Here is a 24,174-nt window from a genome sequence, read left to right as displayed (position 1 = left end):
CTAACAATGCTAAATAGTTTTAATTTGTTTTTAATGGTTCATTTTTTATTTTTGTTCATTTGATTATATATATATATACAGTACAGACCAAAAGTTTGGAAACATTACTATTTTTAATGTTTTTGAAAGAAGTTTCTTCTGCTCATCAAGCCTGCATTTATTTGATAAAAAATACAGAAAAAACAGTAATATTGTGAAATATTATTACAACTTAAAATAATAGTTTTCTATTTGAATATACTTTAAAAAATAATTTATTCCTGTGATGCAAAGCTGAATTTTCAGCATCATTCCTCCAGCTTCAGTGTCACATGTAACATCAGTCGATCACATGATCATTTACAAATCATTCTAATATTCTGATTTATTATGAGTGTTGGAAACAGTTCTGCTGTCTCATATATTTGATCAATAAAAGGTTAAAAAGAACTGCATTTATTCAAAATAAAAATAAAAAATTCTAATAATATATATTCTAATAATATATTTTCTTTACTATCACTTTTTATCAATTTAACACATCCTTGCTGAATAAAAGTATTGATTTTATTTTTTTTAAAAAGGAATAAATAAAAAATTACTGACCCCAAATTAGTGACCAGTAGTGTATATTGTTATTACAACATATTTATATTTTAAAAACATAGCTTCTTTTTTTTTTTTTTTTTTTTTTACTTTTTATTGATCAAAGTATCCTAAAAAAGTATCACATGTTCTGAAAAAATATGAAGCAGCAGAACTGTTTCCAACTTTGATAATGAATCATCACATTAGAATGATTTCTAAAGGATCATGTGATAATGATCCTAAAAATTCAGCTTTGCATCACAGAAATAAATGATCATTTAAAGTATAATAAATTTAAAAACAATTATTTTAAATTGTAATAATATTTCACAATATACATTTTTTTTCTGTATTTTTGATCAAATAAATACAGGCTTGATGAGCAGAAGAATCTTCTTTCAAAAACATTAAAAATAGTAATGTTTCCAAACTTTTGGTTTGTACAGTATATATATATAAATTAAATTATATGTTTTTAATATTTTTCAATAATTTTAATAAGGGCATTAAAGCTGATACACACTGTATATAATTGATACATATATATTTTAAGATATATATATATAATGTGGAAAAAAACAAAAGCAAAAATTCACAAAAAATTATAGATAACAATGGCATCATAATATTTCATACTGTCCCTGTTAAAAAACAAACAAAACAAGTAAAAAAGCAAAAAAGAGAATGAATGAATGAATAAAGAATTAATAAAAAAAAAAAAAAATTTATTACGTTGTTTTTATACTGTCACAGAAAAGGTATAAATAAAAAATAATAATAAACATGACATCCTTTTCATACTAACCCTGTTAAATATAAATGCAAATAAATAAATAAATAAATAAAATAAAAAACAAAATCATTATCTTTTTCTTTTCATATTAACCTTGGTATTTTTTCAATGCAGTAAAAATGAAAAAATGAAAAAAGTGCTTTAAAGCTGGCAGATACATCACCCTTATTTATGAAAAATATGATAATATTATGTTTTTTTTGCAAATCAGCCGAACTGTTTTTAAGATGAATGCATGTGTGTGATTTGAGACAGATGTTGCAGAGGTGTCCCTCGTGACTGCCTGTACATAATTGATTGTTTATCTGCGGACTGCATGAATGACAGGTGCTCAGCAGTGTCTCCATCCACACACAGGTGTGACGCCTCTGACCTTCAGCTCGTCCTCTCATCTCTCTCTCTCTCTCTCTGTGTGTGTGTGTGTGATAATGCAGTCTGCTGCATTCATCTCTTTGGGATTGAAACTGTCATTTCCAGTTTGCATGAGGGAAATGTAACTCAGGACAAGCTCTGAATGACACTGATGGCTTTCAGGCCGGTTTAGAGTGACGCAGTGCTTCCTACAGCTGAAAAACAGACAAATATACAGCGCAAATATTAATCTGAAGCATCTAAGCATGCTGTTTTAGACTTCAGAGGAAGTAAGTGATGGTATGATTTTATACTCATATCAAACAAACTTTTTATGAGTTGACTCCTTTTTTATAATAATAATAATAATTATGTGTGTGTGTGTGTGTGTATGATTTTTGTTGTTGCTGTAAAAAACAAATAAAAAATATATAAAAATAATGTATGAACAAACAAATAAATAAATAAATAGCATCCTTTTAATTTCATACTGTTGCTGTAAAAACAAAAATAATTGTGTTATATATATAAAACACAATTTATTTGAGAAGCAAAATATTGTAAGATATTATCACTTGTTTACAGAGATTATACCTTGAATTTAATTTATATATTATGCCTTTTTGCAAATGCTAAAATTTAATTACAGTTTATTAGATTTATGACTAAAACAAGAAAAAAGGGGTAAATAAATCAAATTAAATTCAAAACATATTCTCTGAAACATATTATCAGAAAACAACAAATCTTCCAAAACTTTTATTCTCAAATAAATGTATGCCTTTTTGTCATTATATTACATTAATACTTTGATTTAGATTTTTTTTTTGTCATTTAGCTTTTGTCATTTGAATTTTTCTTAACTGTTTATATATATATATAAATAATTAATATAATAATTATTATTATTTATTTTTTTCTAAATAGTTTTATTTATTTTAGTTTTAGTTTGAAGGTTGGTATTTTAGTACTTCAATTTCAGTTTGTTATATTATTTCAGCTTTATTCTGAAAGATACAGTATGTTTTTTAATAGTTTTGCTATATCTATATTTATGATCTGACCCTTTAATGAATCTAAAGCAGACTCGTTTATTGGTCAGTTCTTGGCTCTGGTGAATGCAGTAATGATGGGAAATGATGCTGCCCTGCTCTGATATGAAGCCAGTCTTCATTTCCCTCTGATTTTATATTAATTAGAGGATTTATGGCAGCTCTGAAGGTATTTATGTAATAAAGATATCATTTTCATTCACACCTGAGAGATGCTTCCACATAAGACTCGCCGAGAGCCAAATGTCAATAAAAACAGGCTTCAGGGTCACAGCAATACAGTATATGAACAGCATCCTCCTCATACGCTCCATTAGAAACAACCACACGAACGAATACATTAAAGAATAACATTGTCAAAAAAGAATTAAAGGAATTAATAAATATGCATTTTATTCTTTTTTTGTCATACTTTTCCTTTTTAAATACTGTACTGTTTACTAAAACCTGCAAAACGGAAAACATAAAGGAATAAATAAATAAATATTGCAGCCTTTGCTTTCCATAGCATAAATGAATGAATGAATAAATAAAACTAATATAAATAATTAATTAATATAAAAAAAATTGCATTCTTGACTTTTCATGCTGTTCCTGTTAAAGCAAAACTATCAATCAATCAATCAATCATGCTATTAAAAATAAATATTGCATCCTTCTCTTTTCAGACTATTACTGTTTTTTTTAAGTAAAAATGCAAAACTGAAAAAAAATGAATAAATCTGAAAATGAAGGAACTAATTAAATAAATATATATATATTTTTTAAATGTATCCTTTTCTATACTGACCCTGCAAAAGAAAAATAAAGTAAAACAGATAAACAAAGTGAGTGAGTGTGGTTTCATGGTCAGTACATTTTCTCACTAACACTGAGCGCTTGATTATATCAGCAATAACATCACCACACAGATCTTCTTTCTCAGTGTTGTTTGTTGTACGTGTCATATCTCAGAAGATTGATAATCACTCGACACGATCATATTTGTTTGTCAAACGATCCTCCAGCTTGTGTTGAATGAAAGCCGCTGAGTCACATGCTCGTGTTGTAATTATTCCCTCATTTGTGTTCATTTCCGCTGAGAGTTTGTTTGCTGGAGGGTTTTATGAAATCTCAGAGATGAATGTATCCCACAATTCCTCACGGAAACAGATCTCAGGTCAGCTGGAGGGCAGGAGAAAAAACACATCTTCAGCTTTCTGCTTGTACCGTGATGTTTTAGTATTAATTATATTATTCATGTTTTCATTTTATTTTTATATTTTCTTAATTTTATGCTTTTCAGATGTATCAGAAGTTTTGCCTTGGAAACTAGATTCAATTAAACAAGTTTGAGGGTTTTTATAATATTTTATTTTAATTAGGTTAAGTTTTATTTTGTTTCACATAAAAAATTTTAATGGCTTATTTTAATATAATTGTGATACTATTATGTTTATTCATATTTGAATTAGTTTTTATTTTATATTTTCTGCTTTCATTTCAATTCTAGTTAACTTTTTTCATTTTATTTTAGTTTTTTTTGTCATTCAGATTTTTCAAATGTCTATATAGTTTGTATAATTTCATTTTGTATATTTAATTTTATTTCAGTTAATTTTATTAAAAACATTTATTGTGTTATGAATGGTTTAATTTAGCAAGAATGAGATACTATTAGTTTTAATCATATTAATTTAAAATTTTACATATACATTTTTTATGTTTTAGTATTTGTTATGTTTGTTTAATGTATATATATATATATATATATATATATATATATATATATATTTAGTTTTATTACTACATCAACTAAAACTAAATAAAAATCAGACATAAAATAATAGCAAAAATAAAATGAGGTTTAACATTTTTTAAATTTTATTTCATTTAAAGTTTTTTGAGAAAATAAAGGGATATTGACTGAAAAATGATTAGACATTTAATGTCTAAATTTATCCGTGAGGAACTGAGATGCTGGAAAGCATCTTTATATAAAGTTGGTTTGATGACATTAGCTGGGTTTCCATCCAAAACTGCGAATTCAACTTAATGTGCAAAATTGTAATATTGTATAAAACATTTGCTAATAAGTACAGCTTCCATCCAACAATTCAAAGAGAAAAAAATCTCAGATGCTGAAGTGAGATCGGTCCACCCCTTATGAAACAAAAATATATTGCAGTATATTGGAAAATATCATGTAATATATTAGGCATATATTCTTATATAAGGGATTTAATATTTATTTTTTCCAATATATTGCAATATATTGAAAGCGGCAATCATTTGTATATTTTGCAATATATTATATAATATATGTATCATCAATATATTATTCAATGTATTCAAATATATAATTTATTAGAAAATAAAAAGGGAAAATAATATATTACAATATATCACAATATATTTTAAGAAATATATAAGTAAATATATTTTCCTTTCGTAAGGGACTGGTTAGTCAGGATTGCGCAGTCACAGGAAATTGTTATGCACTTGGAGGAAATATGTTTCCATCTCCTATTATTCGCATACAAAAACCACCTCAATTAAGCGTAAAATATTTTTTTGCAAATTAAAAGAGTAAGAAGTGATTTTTGCCAACCGATGTTGATATTTAAAAGCACCAAAACAAATATCGCCTCTATTTTGATATTTCCACCCGACAAGGACATTCACAACCCTGGCATAATGACGATAGCAGAAACAAGCGAAGATGACACACAAACATATTTAAACAGAAGCCAACACAGAAAAGTTGTGTGAAACAAAGCAAATTCAACATACCGGTACTCACCTATCAAGAAGAATCAACGCAACCTTGGCGTCCAACATTTAATGTTTTGTTCCTAATCTGGTAATATCCATCCTGTACACTCAAATTGAGCGCACTCTTCTCTCTATCATAACAAGACACGCCCCCTTACTGCTGATTGGCTGCAATTGTGTTTCGGTACATGGTCCGACACTGCAGTCAAAAGTGTTTTTCAAAAATTGCTTACAGATCACCTTTAAGGGTTTTAAATCGATATTTTGCATTTCCATCACTCGTTTGACATGCGATATTTCAAAATGTGCATTATAACAGGATGATGGAAACATACAGTGGTGTAAAAAAGCTGGGGCTCTAGTTGTCCTGGTCTCCGCTGTCTTTCAGGGATGTAGAGGTCCTTTTTAGGTGCTGATCCACCATCTGGTCTGGATATGTACTGGATCCGGGTGACTGCAGTGACCCTCTGATCTGGATACAGACTGGATCTGGTGGCCACGGTGACCTCGGAATAAGAGAGAAACAGACTAATATTAGCGTAGATGCCATTCTTCTAATGATGTAGCAAGTACATAGGGTGTTATGTGAAGTGTTTCCGGTTTACCAAATTAATGCAGCCTAAAAATCCTTTAACGGATTTGGATATTAAAAGCATATTAGTATGTTATGTGTAAGCCAGGTTAAAGAGATGGGTCTTTATTCTAGATTTAAACTGCAAGAGTCTGTCCAGTCTCTTTCTTATTGTTGAATCATGAACACTGACCTTAATTGAGGTAAGCGAGGCCTTCAGTTCTTTAGATGTTGTTCTGGGTTCTTAATGGCCTCCTGGATGAGTTGTCATTGCGCTCTTGGAGTAATTTTGGTAGGCAGGCCTATTCGATAGAAGTATTGGACTGTAATAGGTGAGGATTTATTATTTCTAGCTTTCCTCAATGGGGTGTCGTTCAGAACACAATGGATTCGATCAGTTCGATGCAAAGGAGGTTTATTGTTGACAGTTTGGGCTATGCACAGAACAGCAGTACACAGGTTGCTTAAAGTATTTAGATGTGTGTGTTTATGGTCTACAAAGGGAAAGAAATAAAGATATATATTAACAAATGTCTCTAGTATTATTATACAAACATTACTTCCAAAACTACATTTCTCAAATAAAGAATTATCAGGTTCGATTCTATATTAAATAAAGAAATCAATATGCAAGCAACGAGAATATTCAACACCGCCACCCGGTGGTCGGAAATGGCATAAACATACAAAACCGAAACTAAATCTGAGGTAATTTGAATGAACGGCACATAACCATAAAGATCGCGTCCTTAACTCGAAATAACAAGAGTTTCAAATACTAATGTAACGGTCACACATACATATGTACAAATCAAACACTGGGTGCAATATAAATATTATAAATTGCAAGTAATATCGAACATAAATGGCACATTCACGAACTCTCAACCTCACGCGATTAACGGATTCATCTCTCTTGAACATGCATCACTTTATGAAAGTATGACATCAAGGCTTTACAGCTCCTTAACAAATATTGATCACCAAACTAGGTGAACAGTCAACTTACATATATTTATTGACGCACTTTGCACACACAGTCTTGCTTGTACAGTCCCGCTCATACAGTCCCGCTCTCTGCTGACGATGACTGACAGTAAATAGCGCATGCGCACATGACTCGGCCTTTCCAACACAGCCGCCCCCAAATTTGGTTACAAATTTGCTCCATTGAAAGGCAGACACTATAGGGACTACCGTTAGTCACTAGTGTGGCTTTTATCAACTTCATCTCGGATCTCCGGAAGAACGATCAGTCGAGCGATGGGTCTTGTATAGACTTTGTCCTTAATCTGCACCTCGACCGTTCGAACTCGATTATCAACCCCCGGAAAGACATTAAGCACTCTCCCGATCTGCCACAATGAACGGGGTAACTGAGGGTCAACAAGCATGACAACTGTCCCGGGTTTGATGTCTACTGATGGATTCTGCCACTTTCCCCTGGCCTGCATGTCAGGTAAGTAATACTTTATGAAGGCCGTCCAGAATCTGTCAGACAATACTTGGGAATGCCTCCATCTCCGTCTTCCTAGGAGCTCAGACACTGGATATATGACTTGGGGTAGGGACCCATCCGGCCGCCCCATTAGAAGGCAGTTCGGGGTGATCGGATCTGCATCAGCAATGTCTGCTGAAACGTAACCAAGAGGTTTGGAGTTGAGGATGGCCTCAATCTCTATGAGGACAGTTTGAAGCAATTCTTCGGTTACTGATTCTGAGCCCAGGGTTGTATAAAGTGCAGCCTTTACTGAACGAATCTCACGTTCCCACACCCCTCCAAAGTGTGGAGCAGCTGGAGGATTGAAACGAAAGCTAATTTGTTGCTTCGCTAGCTGCTGTTGCAGATCACCACTGAGCTGACTGAAGGCTTCTCTAAGCTCTCTCTCACCACCTCGGAAGTTGGTGCCTTGGTCCGAGTATAACTCTGCAGGTTTTCCACGGCGACCTATAAACCGACGTAGTGCCATGAGAAAGGCATCACTATCTATAGATGTCAGCACCTCAAGGTGCACCGCCCGGGTGGTCAAGCACTTAAATAAAAGTCCCCACCGCTTCTCCGTCCGACGACCTATTTTGACCAGAAGAGGTCCAAAGCAGTCCATTCCGGTTGAATGAAAAGCAGGCTTGAACAACCGAAGTCGTGGTGGAGGTATATCAACCATCTTCTGGGAGGCTGGCTTCGACCTCCACTTACAGCTTTCAAGACATGTTCGCTGGTGCTTTCTCACTGCTTCTCTCCCTTTCATTATCCACACATTTCGACGGAGCTCCGCAAACACTCGCTCTGGTCCTGGATGGCAAAGGCGAGCATCATATTCCTTTATGAGTAGCTGAGTGTTAGGGTGACTGGGATCCAACACAATAGGGTGTCCTGTGCTTGGGTCTAATCCTTCCACCCACCTTAATCGTCCTCCAACCCATATTACCTCACCGGTTCTGTCGAACTCTGGGGAGAGACAAAGTAAGCAGCTGCTAGAACGAACAGGTTTACCACTCTTCGACAGATGGTAATCTTCATGAAAACTATCCATCTGGACCTGTCTCAGTGCGGTCAGTTCTGCCCTTTGGTAAGCACTGGCTGGAGGGGAGCCACTTTGTTCTGCCGCCCCGTGCAACTCCTGTGCTACTGCTTCGACCAAGTCTTTCCAGCTACTAAACTTGCTACCATCTGCTGTCACTGCTGCTGAGTTAACCACGCCACAAAAGGCACTTCGCTTTAATTCCGTAGCATCATCAGGCACTAAGCTGTGCACAACTGGTGGTGCTGGCCAAGTACTCTGAGGTTGGAGGAGGAATTTTGGCCCTTGGATCCAACGATTGGGTTCAATAAGGTCCTTAAGGCTCTTACCACGGGTAAGATCATCCGCAGGGTTCCTGACAGAGTCAATGTAATTCCACCCTTTAAGGTCAGTCAATTCTTGAATCTCTGCCACCCTAGTGCCCACAAACACCTTGAAGCGGCAGGATTCGGAATGTAACCAGTGGAGGACAGTTGTTGAATCTGTCCAGAAAGTGACCTTCTGGATCTTGAAGGTGAGCTCATTTTCAGCCAGCTTGGCCATCTGCGCTCCTATTAGAGCAGCACACAGCTCCAGTCTAGGAATTGAGCACTGCTTACGTGGGGCAACACGTGATCGGGCAATGAGGAATGAAAGGTGTACCTTCCCGCATGGATCTTCTGAGCGAAGGTAAGCGACTGCCCCATAAGCCTTCTCAGAAGCATCGGTGAAGATATGGATTTCCCGAGTGACCTCTGAGTTGTCCATGCTGGATGGAATGTAGCACCTAGGGAGTACTACAAGAGGTAAGCACTGAAGCTCAGCTTCCCACACCCTCCATGCCTGCTGAAGATCATCGGGAAGTTGTGGATCATCCCAGTTCCTGTTCTTAATCCAGAGCTGTTGAACAATCACCTTGGCTCGTGTGGTGAAAGGAAGAATGACACCAAGGGGGTCATACTGACTTGCTAACACACGATATATGAAAGTGAAGTGACATTCAGCCAAGTATGGTGACCCATACTCAGAATTTGTGCTCTGCATTTAACCCATCCGAAATGCACACACACAGAGCAGTGAACACACACACACACTGTGAGCACACACCCGGAGCAGTGGGCAGCCATTTATGCTGCGGCGCCCGGGGAGCAGTTGGGGGTTCGATGCCTTGCTCAAGGGCACCTAAGTCGTGGTATTGAAGGTGGAGAGAGAACTGTACATGCACTCCCCCCACCCACAATTCCTGCCGGACCGGGACTCGAACTCACAACCTTTCGATTGGGAATCCGACTCTCTAACCATTAGGCCACGACTTCCCAATATATGTTCCGCATCGTCAGAGCACTGTAAGTAACAGGTCTATGCTTAAATCCTAGGTGGTCCGACTCACAGAGCCAATTCAGTCCCAAGGTGGATTCACGTGGGTCTTCTTTATTCTGTGAAAGCCACAACTCTAGTTTGGGAGATCTGGCTTCTGGTGGCAAGTGACTGACGACTTCTTGCACGTTGCTGGCCCATTGACGGATATCAAACCCTCCGGACGCTAGCAGCTTACGAAGTTTGTCTAGTAACTGCCGTGCCTCCTGAGCAGATGGGAAGCTCTGTAGACAGTTATCCACATAAAAGCAGCGTTCCACAGAATGTCTCACATCTTCATCCGCTGTGCTGTGCGATGAGACATGTCTTTGGAGGGCGAAGGATGCACAGCAGGGACTGCACGTGGTTCCGAACGGCAGCACCTGCCATTCATAGACGTCAGGGGGATCGCCGCGTCTCATGCCACGCCAGAGAAAGCGCAGGAGGGGTTTGTCCTCAGGTAAGAGCAGAAGTTGGTGGAACATTCCACGTATATCACCGCTGATAGCAACACAATGCTCTCTGAAACGAAGTAGAACACCTAACAGAGAAGGGCTCAAGGTTGGACCAGGCATCAAGGAATCATTGAGGTTCAGTCCTTTATATTGGAAAGAGCATTTGAACACAATACGGTCCTTATCATTGTGGCTGACTAAGTGGTGCGGGATATACCAGGTCTCCCCTGCCATAGTGCTTGCAGCAGCTGAGAGTTTGGTAACTGCTCCATTAAGTTCCAGCTTTTCAATTTCAGCATTGTACACGGCTGCTTTCTCTGGATTTTGGGTTAGTCGTCGTTCCATACTCCGGAGACTTGGAACCACAGCCTCTTTCGGAGCACTAAAGGAGGGTGAAGCCTTTCTGCGCAACAAGGGTGTCGCGTAACGTAATATTCCATTCACCTCCACGCGAGTTGTCCTGGTCTCTAAGAGGTTAATGGCATCCTGGTCCTCCCTGGACCTTGTCATCTGCTTTTCACAACGGAAAGGCAAAACATCAAGTTGCCATAGCCTTTCAACATCTCTTTTGGGTTCTAGTTCCGCAGGGGTGAGAGACAGGAAAAGGCACTGCTGTGGCTGCACCTTAGTCTCCAAGATCCTGGCTGGTCCCTGCAGTGTCCATCCTAGCCTTGTCTTTATGGCGGCCGGACCACCAAGCGGACCAATTCGGACAGGTGCAATTGGTGTGATTAGATGGGTGTTATCAGCTCCGATGAGAAGTAAAGGACTCACTCTTTCAAAGGCCTGCAGGGGGAGATCTTTGAGATGCTTGTACTTCAACAAACTGACAGGAAAGGAGTAATCGGCCAGACCAAGACGTTTCGCAGTGAATGCTGCATTGATCTTAAAGGTCTTCTGTGGTTGAGTGGCAGGAGATATGTGGAAGGTAACCGTGGTTCCACTGATGGTCTGCACATCTTGGCGGATGGTCCGTAAGGCTATGTTTTCGGCTTGACCTTGTATACCAAGCTCATGGGCGGCATCAGGAAGAAGAATAGTGTGCTCGGACCCATCATCCATGACAGCATAGGTGTCGAGCGTCTTGCCTCCATAGCGCAGCAAGACCCTGATGACCTTTAGGAGAACACGCCTGCAGTCGGTGGGTCTGTACAGAGTCCGAGTCCAAGTACAGAGTCTCAGTGGTTGAACTAACAAGGCAAGAACATTCTCTGGTACTCTTTGTGTTGACCTCATGCAAGATTTGTAAGTGCTTCCCTTTGCAGATGCTACAAGGCTTCTTGAGTGTGCACTGGGCTGCTTGGTGTGCACGTCCACAGCGCCAACAACGATGATTGGTCTGGATCCATTCAATCATTTGCTGTTTATCAAAGGACTTAAAAGTGGGACATTGACTAAGATAATGGTCCTCGTTATCGCAGTAAGGACAAAAGGCTCTAGGTGGGAGTTTAGGTTTCTCCACTTTAACTGGTCTAACTTGAGACGGTGCTGAGGGTATCTTTGTGGCAATGTCGTCCACTCCATGAAGGATGGTAGCTGAACGGGCAGTGGGTTTGGTTTCTCTCCAGCGTTCTGGTCTCTGGCTCTTGTAACTGATCTGTGTCTCACTGCTTTGACACCAGGCCTCATACTGGAGCCACTGTGAAAATTCACGAAGGTTATACACAGACCCAGGACGGTGGTACATCTGTCTTCGGAATCCTGATCTCATTTCAGCAGGTAACTTACTCAGCAGCCTCTCTACATGTGACCCACAGCGAAGCTCGGCTTCACCTTCGTCTCCAAGAGTTTCCAACATACCCACCTAAGCCCTAATCTGTAAAGCAAATGTGTCAAAGGCCTCAGTATCTCCTCGTCGAATATCTGGGGAATCCATCACTTTGGCAATCTTCTTGAGTGCCAACTTGTGAGGCTGGCCAAACCTTTCATTGAGAGCAGCCATGGTAGCAGAGTACGGAAATGGTGAATTGAGATAGGAATCTGCCACCAGACGAGCTTCATCTAGCTTCAAATGATCCAGCAAGATTTGGTACCGGAACAGCTCTGTGGCATCTGATGGTAGAAGGTTCTCAAGAGCTATCTTTAAACGAGTAAACTCACTGGGGTCCTTAGTACAAAAGTTGGGTATGGTTGGCACTGGACCTCGGTAAGTGGTTTCTTGTCTTACAGGATTCAGGTTAGAGGCATAAGGATCTCTGTATACTAACTGTGGCCCTGTGGGTTGCTGGGACTGAGAACGCACCTGTGTAGGGTAATCTAAAGACTCTCTAGGGGACTTATACAATGTCCTGGAATGCCAGTGAGGGACAGGAGTATCTGTTTGGAGGCCCGGCATAGGAAGAGCTGTTCTCTGATAAAGAGGGTGACTTGGGTTTTCAGCATGTTGCCAGGAAGGGAAATCATGGCCAGCATGTTCACCACACATGGTTGGCCGAATATGTGATTTAGTAGGTGCCGCCGCTAAGATCTGATCTTTCATTATCTGAGGCTCACCCATCATTGTTCCCAAAATGTCTAACATTCTAGAGTCACCTGTTGTGGCAGGAAGGGGCTGGTGTGGCTTTAGAGGTGACGCTGTTGTGTAGTCTGTCTGGCGATGCTTACCATAGGTAGGTGGGGGCAAAGATGTAGACCCCATGGAGTGTGGATTGTAGGATGCCGTTCCAGGATGTGGGAGGAGTCTATCCTGTCCAGGGAAAGATGTACTTGGCAACGGCGTGGACTGATGTTTTTCCCATGGCCGATGATATGGAGAAGTCTGAGGACTATTAACTGGCTGCACGGGAGCGTAGCTGGCGCTAGGTTGTTGCAGTTCTATATTATCCATTCCTTGGATAAAAGGATCCCTTTCCCCGACTATGGGCGACCATTCATCCACTGTGTCCCATGGACCTTGACTTATAGGACTCGTTCCTCTGGTAGAAGGTGAAGAGATGTTCACTGCAGCATCTCCACGCCACTGTGTATGCTGTATTGTGTGAGGCGATACCGGCTGGCTGCCTGCTCTATGATGTACTGTCGTAAGATCATAATCTCTTAGGTAAGCAGGAAGATGAACTTGACGTTTTGGTCTGACAATCTGTGAAGATGCTTCTTCAGGTTGCATAGTGATACTGATCAATTCTTTGTCCATAAAGAATGCCAGATCCGGCTCGAAGGACCATTTATTCGATAGAAGTATTGGACTGTAATAGGTGAGGATTTATTATTTCTAGCTTTCCTCAATGGGGTGTTGTTCAGAACACAATGGATTCGATCCATTCGATGCAAAGGAGGTTTATTGTTGACAGTTTGGGCTATGCACAGAACAGCAGTACACAGGTTGCTTAAAGTATTTAAATGTGTGTGTTTATGGTCTACAAAGGGAAAGAAATATATATATATATATAAGAGATATATATTAACAAATGTCTCTAGTATTATTACACAAACATTACTTCCAAAACTACATTTCTCAAATAAAGAATTATCAGGTTCGATTCTATATTAAATAAAGAAATCAATATGCAAGCAACGAGAATATTCAACACCGCCACCCGGTGGTCGGAAATGGCATAAACATAAAAAACCGAAACTAAATCTGAGGTAATTTGAATGAACGGCACATAACCATAAAGATCGCGTCCTTAACTCGAAATAACAAGAGTTTCAAATGTAACGGTCACACATACATATGTACAAATCAAACACTGGGTGCAATATAAATATTATAAATTGCAAGTAATATCGAACATAAACGGCACATTCACGAACTCTCAACCTCACGCGATTAACGAATTCATCTCTCTTGAACATGCATCACTTTATGAAAGTATGACATCAAGGCTTTACAGCTCCTTAACAAATATTGATCACCAAACTAGGTGAACAGTCAACTTACATATATTTATTGACGCACTTTGCACACACAGTCTTGCTTGTACAGTCCCGCTCATACAGTCCCGCTCTCTGCTGATGATGACTGACAGTAAATAGCGCATGCGCACATGACTCGGCCTTTCCAACGAGGGCACTCCTGGAAAGGTTCACCACTGTTCCACTGTTCTCCATTTGTAAATAATGGCTCTGACTGTGGTTCGCTGGAGTCCCAAAGCCTTAGAAATGGCATTATAACTCTTTCCAGACTGATACATGTCGACTATTTTGTTTTCTCATCAGTTCTTGAATTTCTTCAGACATGCTTCACTTTGTTAGACAGCTTCTATTTAAGTGATTTCTTGATTCAACAAGTCTGGCAGTAAACAAGTCTAGGTGTGGCTAACTCAGCTTTCTAAAATAATGTGGTTAATTACAGATCTTTCATGATTTAACAGGAGGGGGCAATTCATTTTTCACGTAGTGCCAGGCAGGCTTGAACAGCTTTTATCCTTAATAAATGAAAGCATCATTTAAAAACTGCTTTTTGTATTTATGGTATTTGCATTATGTTTGTGTAATATTAAAATTTGTTTGATGATCTGAATGTTTTAGTGTGACAAATATGTGACCCTAGATCACCAAACCAGTCTTAAGTCACTGGGGTTTATTTTTAGCAATAGCCAAAAAAGCATTGTATGGGTCAAAATTATCTGTTATATATTATTTTTATTTTGTGCCAAAAATCATTAGGATATTAAGTAAAGATCATGTTCCATGAAGATATTTTGTATATTTCCTACCGTAAATATATTAAAATATATTTAATATATTAAAGAATTTATATTTAATATATTAAAGAACTTCATTTGGACAACTTTAAAGGCGATTTTCTCAATATTTAGATTTTTTTGCTCCCTCAGATTGCAGATTTTCAAATAGTTGTATATCTGCCAAATATTGTCCTCCTAATAAACCACACATCAATGGAAAGCGTATTTTTTCAGCTTGCAGATGATATATAAATCACAAAAAAAAAAAAAAAAAAGAAAACTTAAGACTGGTTTTGTGGTCCAGGGTCACATATGCAAAACATGTAAAAAAAAACAATAAAAAAAAAAAACAGGAGGGAAGCAAAAACCTTTTCACGGCACTGTAGTTATTTACTGAGAAAGACAAAGTATTTTCTTTAGTGCAGACTGAATGAAGGTGATTGAGATTTCATGTGGACTCACAGTGTTTCTCTCTGTAGAGCACGACGAGTGTGCGTCTGGACAGCACAGCTGCGATGAGAATGCTCTGTGTTTCAACACCGTCGGCGGCCACAGCTGCTCCTGCAAACCCGGATACACTGGCAATGGCACCATCTGCAGAGGTGAGCTCTGCACCCGTTTGCAGTCAACTGACCCTTCACCTGACCCTCTGTGCTCGCTCTGACCCATCACATGATCCTCTGTGCTCGCTATGACCCATCACCTGACCCTCTATACTTGCTATGACCCATAACCTGACCCATCACATGACCCTCTGTCCTCTCTCTGACCCATCACATGACCCTCTGTCCTCTCTCTGACCCGTCACCTGACCCTTTGTCCTCTCTCTGACCCATCACCTGACCCTCTGTCCTCTCTCTGACCCATCACCTGACCCTCTGTGCTCGCTATGACCCATCACATGACCCTTTGTCCTCTCTCTGACCCATCACCTGACCCTCTGTGCTCGCTATGACCCATCACATGACCCTTTGTCCTCTCTCTGACCCATCACCTGACCCTCTGTGCTCGCTATGACCCATCACATGACCCTCTGTCCTCTCTCTGACCCGTCACCTGTCCCTCTGTCCTCTCTCTGACCCATCACCTGATGCTCTGTGCTCGCTCTGACCCATCACATGACCCTCTGTGCTCGCTATGACCCATCACATGACCCTCTCTCCTCTCTCTGACCGTCACCTGTCCCTCTGTCCTCTCTCTGACCCATCACCTGATGCTCTGTGCTCGCTCTGACCCATCACATGACCCTCTGTCCTCTCTCTGACCCATCACATGACCCTCTCTCCTCTCTCTGACCGTCACCTGTCCCTCTGTCCTCTCTCTGACCCATCACCTGATGCTCTGTGCTCGCTCTGACCCATCACATGACCCTCTGTCCTCTCTCTGACCCATCACATGACCCTCTGTCCTCTCTCTGATCTGTCACCTGTCCCTCTGTCCTCTTTCTGATCTGTCACCTATCCCTCTGTCCTCTTTCTGACTCATCACATGACCCTCTGTCCTCTCTCTCTGACCTGTTACCTGTCCCTGTCCTCTCTCTGACCCATCACCTGATGCTCTGTGCTCGCTCTGACCCATCACATGACCCTCTGTCCTTTCTCTGATCCATCACCTGACCCTCTGTCCTCTCTCTGACCCGCAGCGCTGTGCGACGGCCGCTGTCTGAACGGCGGCTCCTGTGCGTCTCCCAACATCTGCGTGTGTCCAAAGGGCTTCAGCGGGCAGAACTGTGAGACAGGTAAGATCCAGAACAAAGCCTGAGTGTGTGAAGTACAGCCTTGAAGAAGAGCACTTGACTGTGGCCTGTGAGTGTCACTCACATCTTCAACTGTATCACAGTCACTCTACACATCACTATAGACTTAATTTTTACTGCAAAGCCAACATAAAGTGCTCTCTATAAATTCAAAATAATACACAAAAATAATACAGGTTATTTTACAAACAAAATATAGTAATAAATATATATTAATAAAAACCATCATCATTGTATTAATAATTACAATATGCATATGTTAAGAGAATGCATGAATAAATATATATATATATATATATATATATATATATATATATATATATATATATATATATATATATATATATATATATATATATATATATATATATATATATGTATATGATAATGCAGAGTAATAAATTATAAATTAATATTACTATGTATTATGTATGTGATAAATATAAATCACAATATAGTTTACTGGGAAGTCAACAAGAAGTGCTCACACACACACACACACAAACACACACACACTATTAGATTATTATATACAACTATACAAAATAGGCCTATATATAATATAGCTCATATTCTTGATTGTGATGTTGCTGAGCTTCAACTAAACCAAATTAACCTGTATTATATCTAAGTTCTTCTTCACTTACACTAGTTTTGCTCTGTGTGTTCACATTACTCCACGTTGCCTCTCCTTTATGTCCTTGTTTTTCTTCCGTTTTTTAAAATATGATTATATCTCCCCCACACACTCGTTTATCTTAATTTAGGACCCGTGCTTTGTTAGTTTAGTAAATCGAGCATCAATTCCTCCTACAGTGAAAGGGAAAGACGTCTTCCATCTGCGCGTTAATCATTTCTGTGGATCCCAGGCATCTTTGTTTCCTGTTCCCTCACACACTGGCGTTTATTTTCTATTCTGTTGTTATTGACCCCTTGGGAAACAGGTTAAGGCCAGATGGGAGACAGCTGTGGCTACTGGGCACGTGAACATCAGTATAGAGTCATTTTGTCACACTGTATAACAATAACTATGTTTGCATTATTGTTAGGGGTAGGTTTAGGGTTGGGGTAGGTAGACGTTAATAAAACACAGTCTACTAGGTAGAAAATAAAATTTCACTGTAACAAAGTCGCTCTGGATGAAGACGGATGATGCTGGTGAACACACGCTTATAATGAAAACACTATATGAGCAAACTCTCTGTGGCTTTCGCTTCGTGTCACAGATTAGTGTTGTTTCTGATGCGCCAGCTCCACGTAGGTCATTTCCAGCAGATGCTGCCTGTTTCTGGACGCTTTCAGCACACGTCCCAACCCATTGATCCCACAGACAGAGCATTTCTGCCCTCGCTCTGGCCTTTGATTAAAATCTTTTCTGTTCGTTTTCTCCTGGAGGATACCAGAGGGAATCAAGCGGATGAGTTTATGGCTTTTTTCCACATAGATGTTGGAATCATATTTAACAATTTTTCTCAAAACCCTCAAAGTCTTAGAAAGTTCATGCGTTAAACCGTTTCATAAAAATTAAACACAAGAGGTTGTGTTATATTTTTATATTATATGGCCTCCGGTCCTTTTATGAAACAGTAGTAGATAATAAAAAACTTAAGAACACAATTTAACATTTTTTGTGTGGAGAAAAAAAAAACATTAAAAAGTTTAACTACTTTACTAGAGAAGCAAAGTTTGTCAACAAACTCAATGTTTTGAAAGCCTCGTTAGAAATAGGTTTAAAAAGCCTTTAGGTTTAAAGGTTTAAAATAGAAAAACCTGTAGCTCAATAGCTGTTTTGATTCACGTATCGATGTGTTAAACATCACTAGAGAGTGATATGAGAATGTCCTGCTGCTGGTTTGGACAGAGGCGCTGTGTTTTGTGGTCAGTGAGGGGTCTAGTGTGTGTTTGGGGGGGTTGAGGAGGCATCTGTGGCTGTAGTTTTGACGACATGACATCTGTGCTGTTTGTGTAGTAAACTGTCTGTTGGAAAGCAGGCTGATTTTGATGCCTGCTGGGCAGCCAGAAGCAGAGGCAGTCAAATGAAGTAATAAAGGAGCAGAAGCACAGAATAAACGAGGAGCTGCTGTTGATCCTGGATGCTGGAGCACATTTCCAAACAAAATCGTGCTGGTTTGATGTTCACCTGGAGGCCTGATGTTATTTTTATTCTGCTCAAGTTTCAATCAGTGTGGTTATGAATCAAACATCATGAAGATGCAGTGAACAACTGCGAACACAAAACACACTGGATATTAGCAAATGATACTCTAATGAACTTTAAGATACTTAGTAGAGATGACAGATAACAGTTTTTATCGCTGCATTTATTTGTTTAAAAATACACTACAAAATTGTAAAATATTATTACCATTTAAATAACAGTTTTCTGTGTGAATCTGTGTTAAAGTGTAATGTATTTCTGTGATGCACAGCTGTATTTTCAGCATCATTCCTCCAGTCTTCAGTGTCACATGATCTTCAGAAATCAGAATAATATGATGGTTTACTGCTCAAGAAACATTTCTGATTATTATCAGTGTTGAACACAGTTGTGCTGCATAATATTTTTTTAAGAAACCGTAATACATTTTACTTTTAAGTATTCACAGATGAATAGAAAGAAATGAACAGCATTTATTAGATATAGACATTTCTACTGTCACTTTCCATCAATTAAATGTGTCCATGCAGAATGAAATAATGAAGTTATTTTGAAAAAAAAAAACTTTTTTTCTGTCTCTCGATTTGTGAGAAACACATTCACTTGCATCAGAGTTTCAGCTTTGAGGAAAATATTACAGCATAAACAAACACGGATAAACAAAATCATCAAAGTGAGTCAAGAGCGAGAAACAATTATGAAAACAAAAGACAAAAGGAAGGATGAAGAAACTCCTTCATGAAAGTTGAAGGTGGTATTAAAGGGAATAAAAGAAACAAACAAACGAACATGACAGAAAATTAATTTATGTTTTTCCTGAGCTAAATAAAACTCAAGACAAAACTAAAGCTACAATTAAAGCAATAGTTCACCCAAAAATGATACTGATACTGACACTTTAAACATCCTCAGGGCATCCAAGATATAGATGAGTTTGTTTCTTCATCAGATTTGTAGAAATGTAGCATTGCATCAGTGTCTCATCAATGGATGCTCTGCAGTGAATGGGTGCCGTCAGAATGAGAGTCCAAACAGCTGATAAAAACATCACAATAATCCACAGCACTCCAGTCAATCAGTGAACATCTGGAGAAGACAAAAGATGAAACTGCTATGCTATAGTTCTTATAAACCTCAAATGAACTAGAATCCTCCATTATATAACTTTCGATCAATAAACATTATAATCAGTTTCATATCACATGACACAAGACACTCAGGGTTTCCTCAGATAACCGAGACGCTTGAGTCTTCACAAGCCCAGAGAGATACAAGCTGAACACTTTCATACGTCTCCTCTGGAGCCAGGAGAGCAACTCACGAGTGCTCAAAGAGAATCACACTCTCTGAAATAAAAGAGCTGCTGTGTGTGTGCGTGTGTGTGCGTGTGTGTGTGTGTGTGTGTTTGGGGCTTCTGGGATACGACTGAACATGAAAATGCTTTCACTCGGCTGCTCTCTTGTCCTCTTCTCTGGCTTTTTACAAATTCTCTCAAGACCATCTGACAAACTAGCAGAGCAGAGACCGACACAGTCAGGATACGGATGATGATTCAATGGAGAACTTACAGAAAACTCAAAGAATTAAAGGAGGATGTGCAAAATGATGCACGGAAAGAAAGGACACGCAATAAGCATGCATACTAAGTGTGGCTGCACTTCAGTGATGTCAGCAAGTCCTTACAGATGCTGTGAAGCGCAGAAGATGCATTATTCACACAACCGCTCTCATGCAATGAAATGCTCGATGCATTATTCACAATGCACAATTGCACATATCGTATGTGCAAACACAAACAAATCACAACTGCAGATTATTAAAACATGCAATATGCATATTTCACAATGCACACAAAACCCATGCAATGACAAACAAATCAAAAGTGCACATTAGAAAAACACACTATATGCATATTGCACAATACACAAAATGACAAACAAATAACAAGTGCATGTGCATAAACATGCTACGTGCATCATGCAGAACGTACACAATCACAAACAAATCACACACTTGCATGTACATGCATATCTGCACTACACAAACACAGCCCATGCATAGCAGTCATACAGTACATGTAATCTCTCAGAGGTCAGGGCTGTCTGTGGGTCATCAGTGGGTGAACGGACTTTTACATTTTACATTAGATTTTTACATTTTACGAAAATACGTTTCTATGAATATGACGTTTCATACCTGTGTAAAGTCATTTTGATGCTTCTGGTGGTTGTTAAGTGGCTGCTTACTGGACCAAATCAGAACAGCTTTCACATGAAGAAAAGAGCGCTAATTAAAGCACTAATGACATTTGGGATGCTGCCTATGTAGACAGCACTGCAGCTCACTGAGAGATAATTCTGGACGATGGAGATGATGTGGATGTGTGAGTGGAAATTAAGCTGTGAAGGCTTGTGTCTGCTGCTCATTAGAGGTCAAGGGTCGAGGTCACTCACAGTTCACAAACTGAAGGAGGAAACTCTCATTTCATCCCCGCTGCAGCGCTCCGTTTGTTTCGGCTCGTTGTTCACTGAGGTCTTTCTTTATTTAACACCCCCAAGCGAGAAATGAAGCCATTGTCTGGCGGTAAATAAGAGCAAGTTTAAATTTCACATCTTGTTACGTTTTCGCTTTGATGTCGTATTTGTGGAGATTGGATTGTAATGTTGCATGAAGTCATTGTGTTCGGAGCGATTGTGTGAGCGGATCCGGCGCTGGAACGACATTCCCCTGAAGAAACACACACACACACACACACACACACACACACACACACACACGCACACACACACACACACACACACACACACAGTAATCAGAGCTGGGAGTAACTGAATACATTTAATCCGATTCCAACGATTCAGTACTAATTATGTCTCTATTTTAATATGTCTGTATTTTAACATGCTTATAGTCAGATTACATTTAAATAATCTAAAAAGTAGAACACATAACCTGAAACTAAATCCTTCCTAACTATAATTTTCATTATGTAATCTGTTATCAGTAACCGAATCCAATTTGTGAGTAATCTACAATGAGAAATTAATTTTATGAATCGAGGATGCGTTAAATTGATCAAAGATGACAGTAAAGTCATTTATAATATCAAATAAATGCTGTACTTTTGAACTTTTTATTCATCTGTGAATCCTGATAAATAAAATGCATCACAGCTTCCACAGAAATATTGAGCGGCACATTGATAATAATAATATGAATATTAAAATATAAATATTATTAAATATTATTCAGATTTCTGAAGATCATGTGACACTGAAGACTGGAGGAATGATGCTGAAAACACAGCGGAGCATCACAGAAATAAATTACTTTTTACTGTATATTGGTAGAGAGAACAGTTAGTGTTCATTATAATAATATTTCAAAATTTTTATTGTATTTTTGATTAAATAAATGCACAGCCCTGGTGACGTCTTTCAAAAAATGGTGACAACGGAACATTTTTGGCCAAGTACCATTAACTTTATTACTGTTAAACTATAGTAATTGTAAAGTCTTTTTGATGACGGATAATTAATACCAACAGTGATTGTAGTATTTTAGTGGAAACTACAGTTGCCATGGTAAACTCCCATGAGGGTTTACCCACGATGCACTGCTGGCGTTGGCTCGTGGGCTGCATTCACCTGTATATTCACACACTGCTACAGTGGCCAGGATTTCATGACTTACTGTGCTTACACACACAGAGTGAATTAGTGGCGCTTAATTAAGGCCTTTTGTTTCTCACGAGTGGCTCATGTAAATGGCGCGTCTCAGAGGACGTTTGTGCGTCTCTGTGTTTGAACAGGAAGCATGCCTTTGTTTGCAGCTGTTGTTTAATCTTGCGATGTTTTTTCTCTTTTTTTGTGCATGTATTTTACAAACTCCTGCCACTGTTATGTAACTGCTCAGCTGTGCTCGTACCTCAGATGGAGAAACATGTTGGTGGATCTTGATGTACCGTTTGCAATGCTGTAGATATTTCTGAATTATTTATACAGTATGTGAGAATGATAAAGAATAGTATGAAACTGGACGGTAAAGCTCGATGTTGGCTTGAGAAAGCCTAGCCAGAATGTGTGAAGTAGATTCAGAAGCCTGAAGTTTGACAGTTTAAAGACAGATTTGATATCGTGCAGTTCTGTTTATATCTCACAGTTCTGATGCTGAAATGCAAGACAAACTCAGAATTGCGAGAATGTATTTGTTTGTTCTTTTAATTGTGAGACATAAACTTGCAAACTGAGTTTGACACACTATCAAACTATCACTGACTTTTATTCTACTCGATTCTGACCTTTGTCACGCAATTCTGTTGATATCTCCCAATTCTATTTTCTTACAATTCTCAGTTTATTTCGTGCAATTCTTACCTTTTTCTCATAATTCTGTTTATGGCAACTCTATTTTTTTGCAATTCACAAATAAATGACAGAATGCCTTTCACAATTCTATTTTCTCAATCCTCAATTTATATCTTGCAATTTTGACCTTTTTTTCTTGCAAAACTGTTTATAACTTGGAATTCTGAATTTATATCTCAGAATCCTGAATATTTCCTTGCAATTCTGTTAACATTTTGTAATTCTAAATTTTGATTTCTAAATTCTATTTTCTTGCAACTCTGAGTTCAAAACTCACAATTCTGATCTTTTTCTCACAATTTCTATATCTCGTATCAACTATTTCCTAAATCTGTTTATATATCATGCAATTTTGACTTTTTATCTTGTAATTCTGACTATTTTCTCTCAATTCTGTTTACATTGGAATTCTGAATTTATATTAAGCAATCCTATTTTCGCACAATTCTGACTTTTTATATCCCAAGGTTTATATCATGCAATTAGACTTTTATCCCATAATTCTGAGTATGTATTTCGCAATTCTGAGAAAAAGTCAGAATTGGGAGATAAAAAGTTGCAACTAACTTTGAAATGTTTTTATCCGTGGGGAAACAAGCTTCCATGTGCACTAATTGTAATAATTTTCACGAGCTTGTTAACAGTAAATGCTTTAAATGAAATCATTACAAACAGCGAGTATATTTAGCATCCTGACTTCTATTCAGATAAATAGAACAAAAAACACAAGCATCCCGCACTGATTCAGTGCTCCAGCTCCATCTTTCTCTTTCTCTTCTTCTCTCCAGCAGCGAGCGGCCAGATTTTCAGGTTTTCAGTTTCAAAGCCAGTCTGTTCTGCCAACCGCTAACTCTTTTGCTACAAA

At 38.5% G+C, this 24,174-nt stretch overlaps 1 protein-coding gene across 1 annotated transcript in view; it reads left to right on the top strand.

Moving 5' to 3' along the window:
* Positions 1-24,174, top strand: part of LOC132125034 (protein kinase C-binding protein NELL2) — a 114,462-nt gene that overhangs the window by 61,212 nt on the left and 29,076 nt on the right. Inside the window, exons 14-15 of the mRNA XM_059536246.1 lie at positions 15,508-15,630; positions 16,671-16,766. Coding sequence (XP_059392229.1) covers positions 15,508-15,630; positions 16,671-16,766 — 219 coding nt within the window. The remainder of the gene's footprint in view (positions 1-15,507; positions 15,631-16,670; positions 16,767-24,174) is intronic.

Source organism: Carassius carassius, chromosome 43 (genome assembly GCF_963082965.1).
Source record: "Carassius carassius chromosome 43, fCarCar2.1, whole genome shotgun sequence".
Lineage (NCBI taxonomy): Eukaryota > Metazoa > Chordata > Actinopteri > Cypriniformes > Cyprinidae > Carassius > Carassius carassius.
Note: the sequence above shows the minus strand (reverse complement) of the source record. Positions and strands in the feature narration are given on the sequence as shown.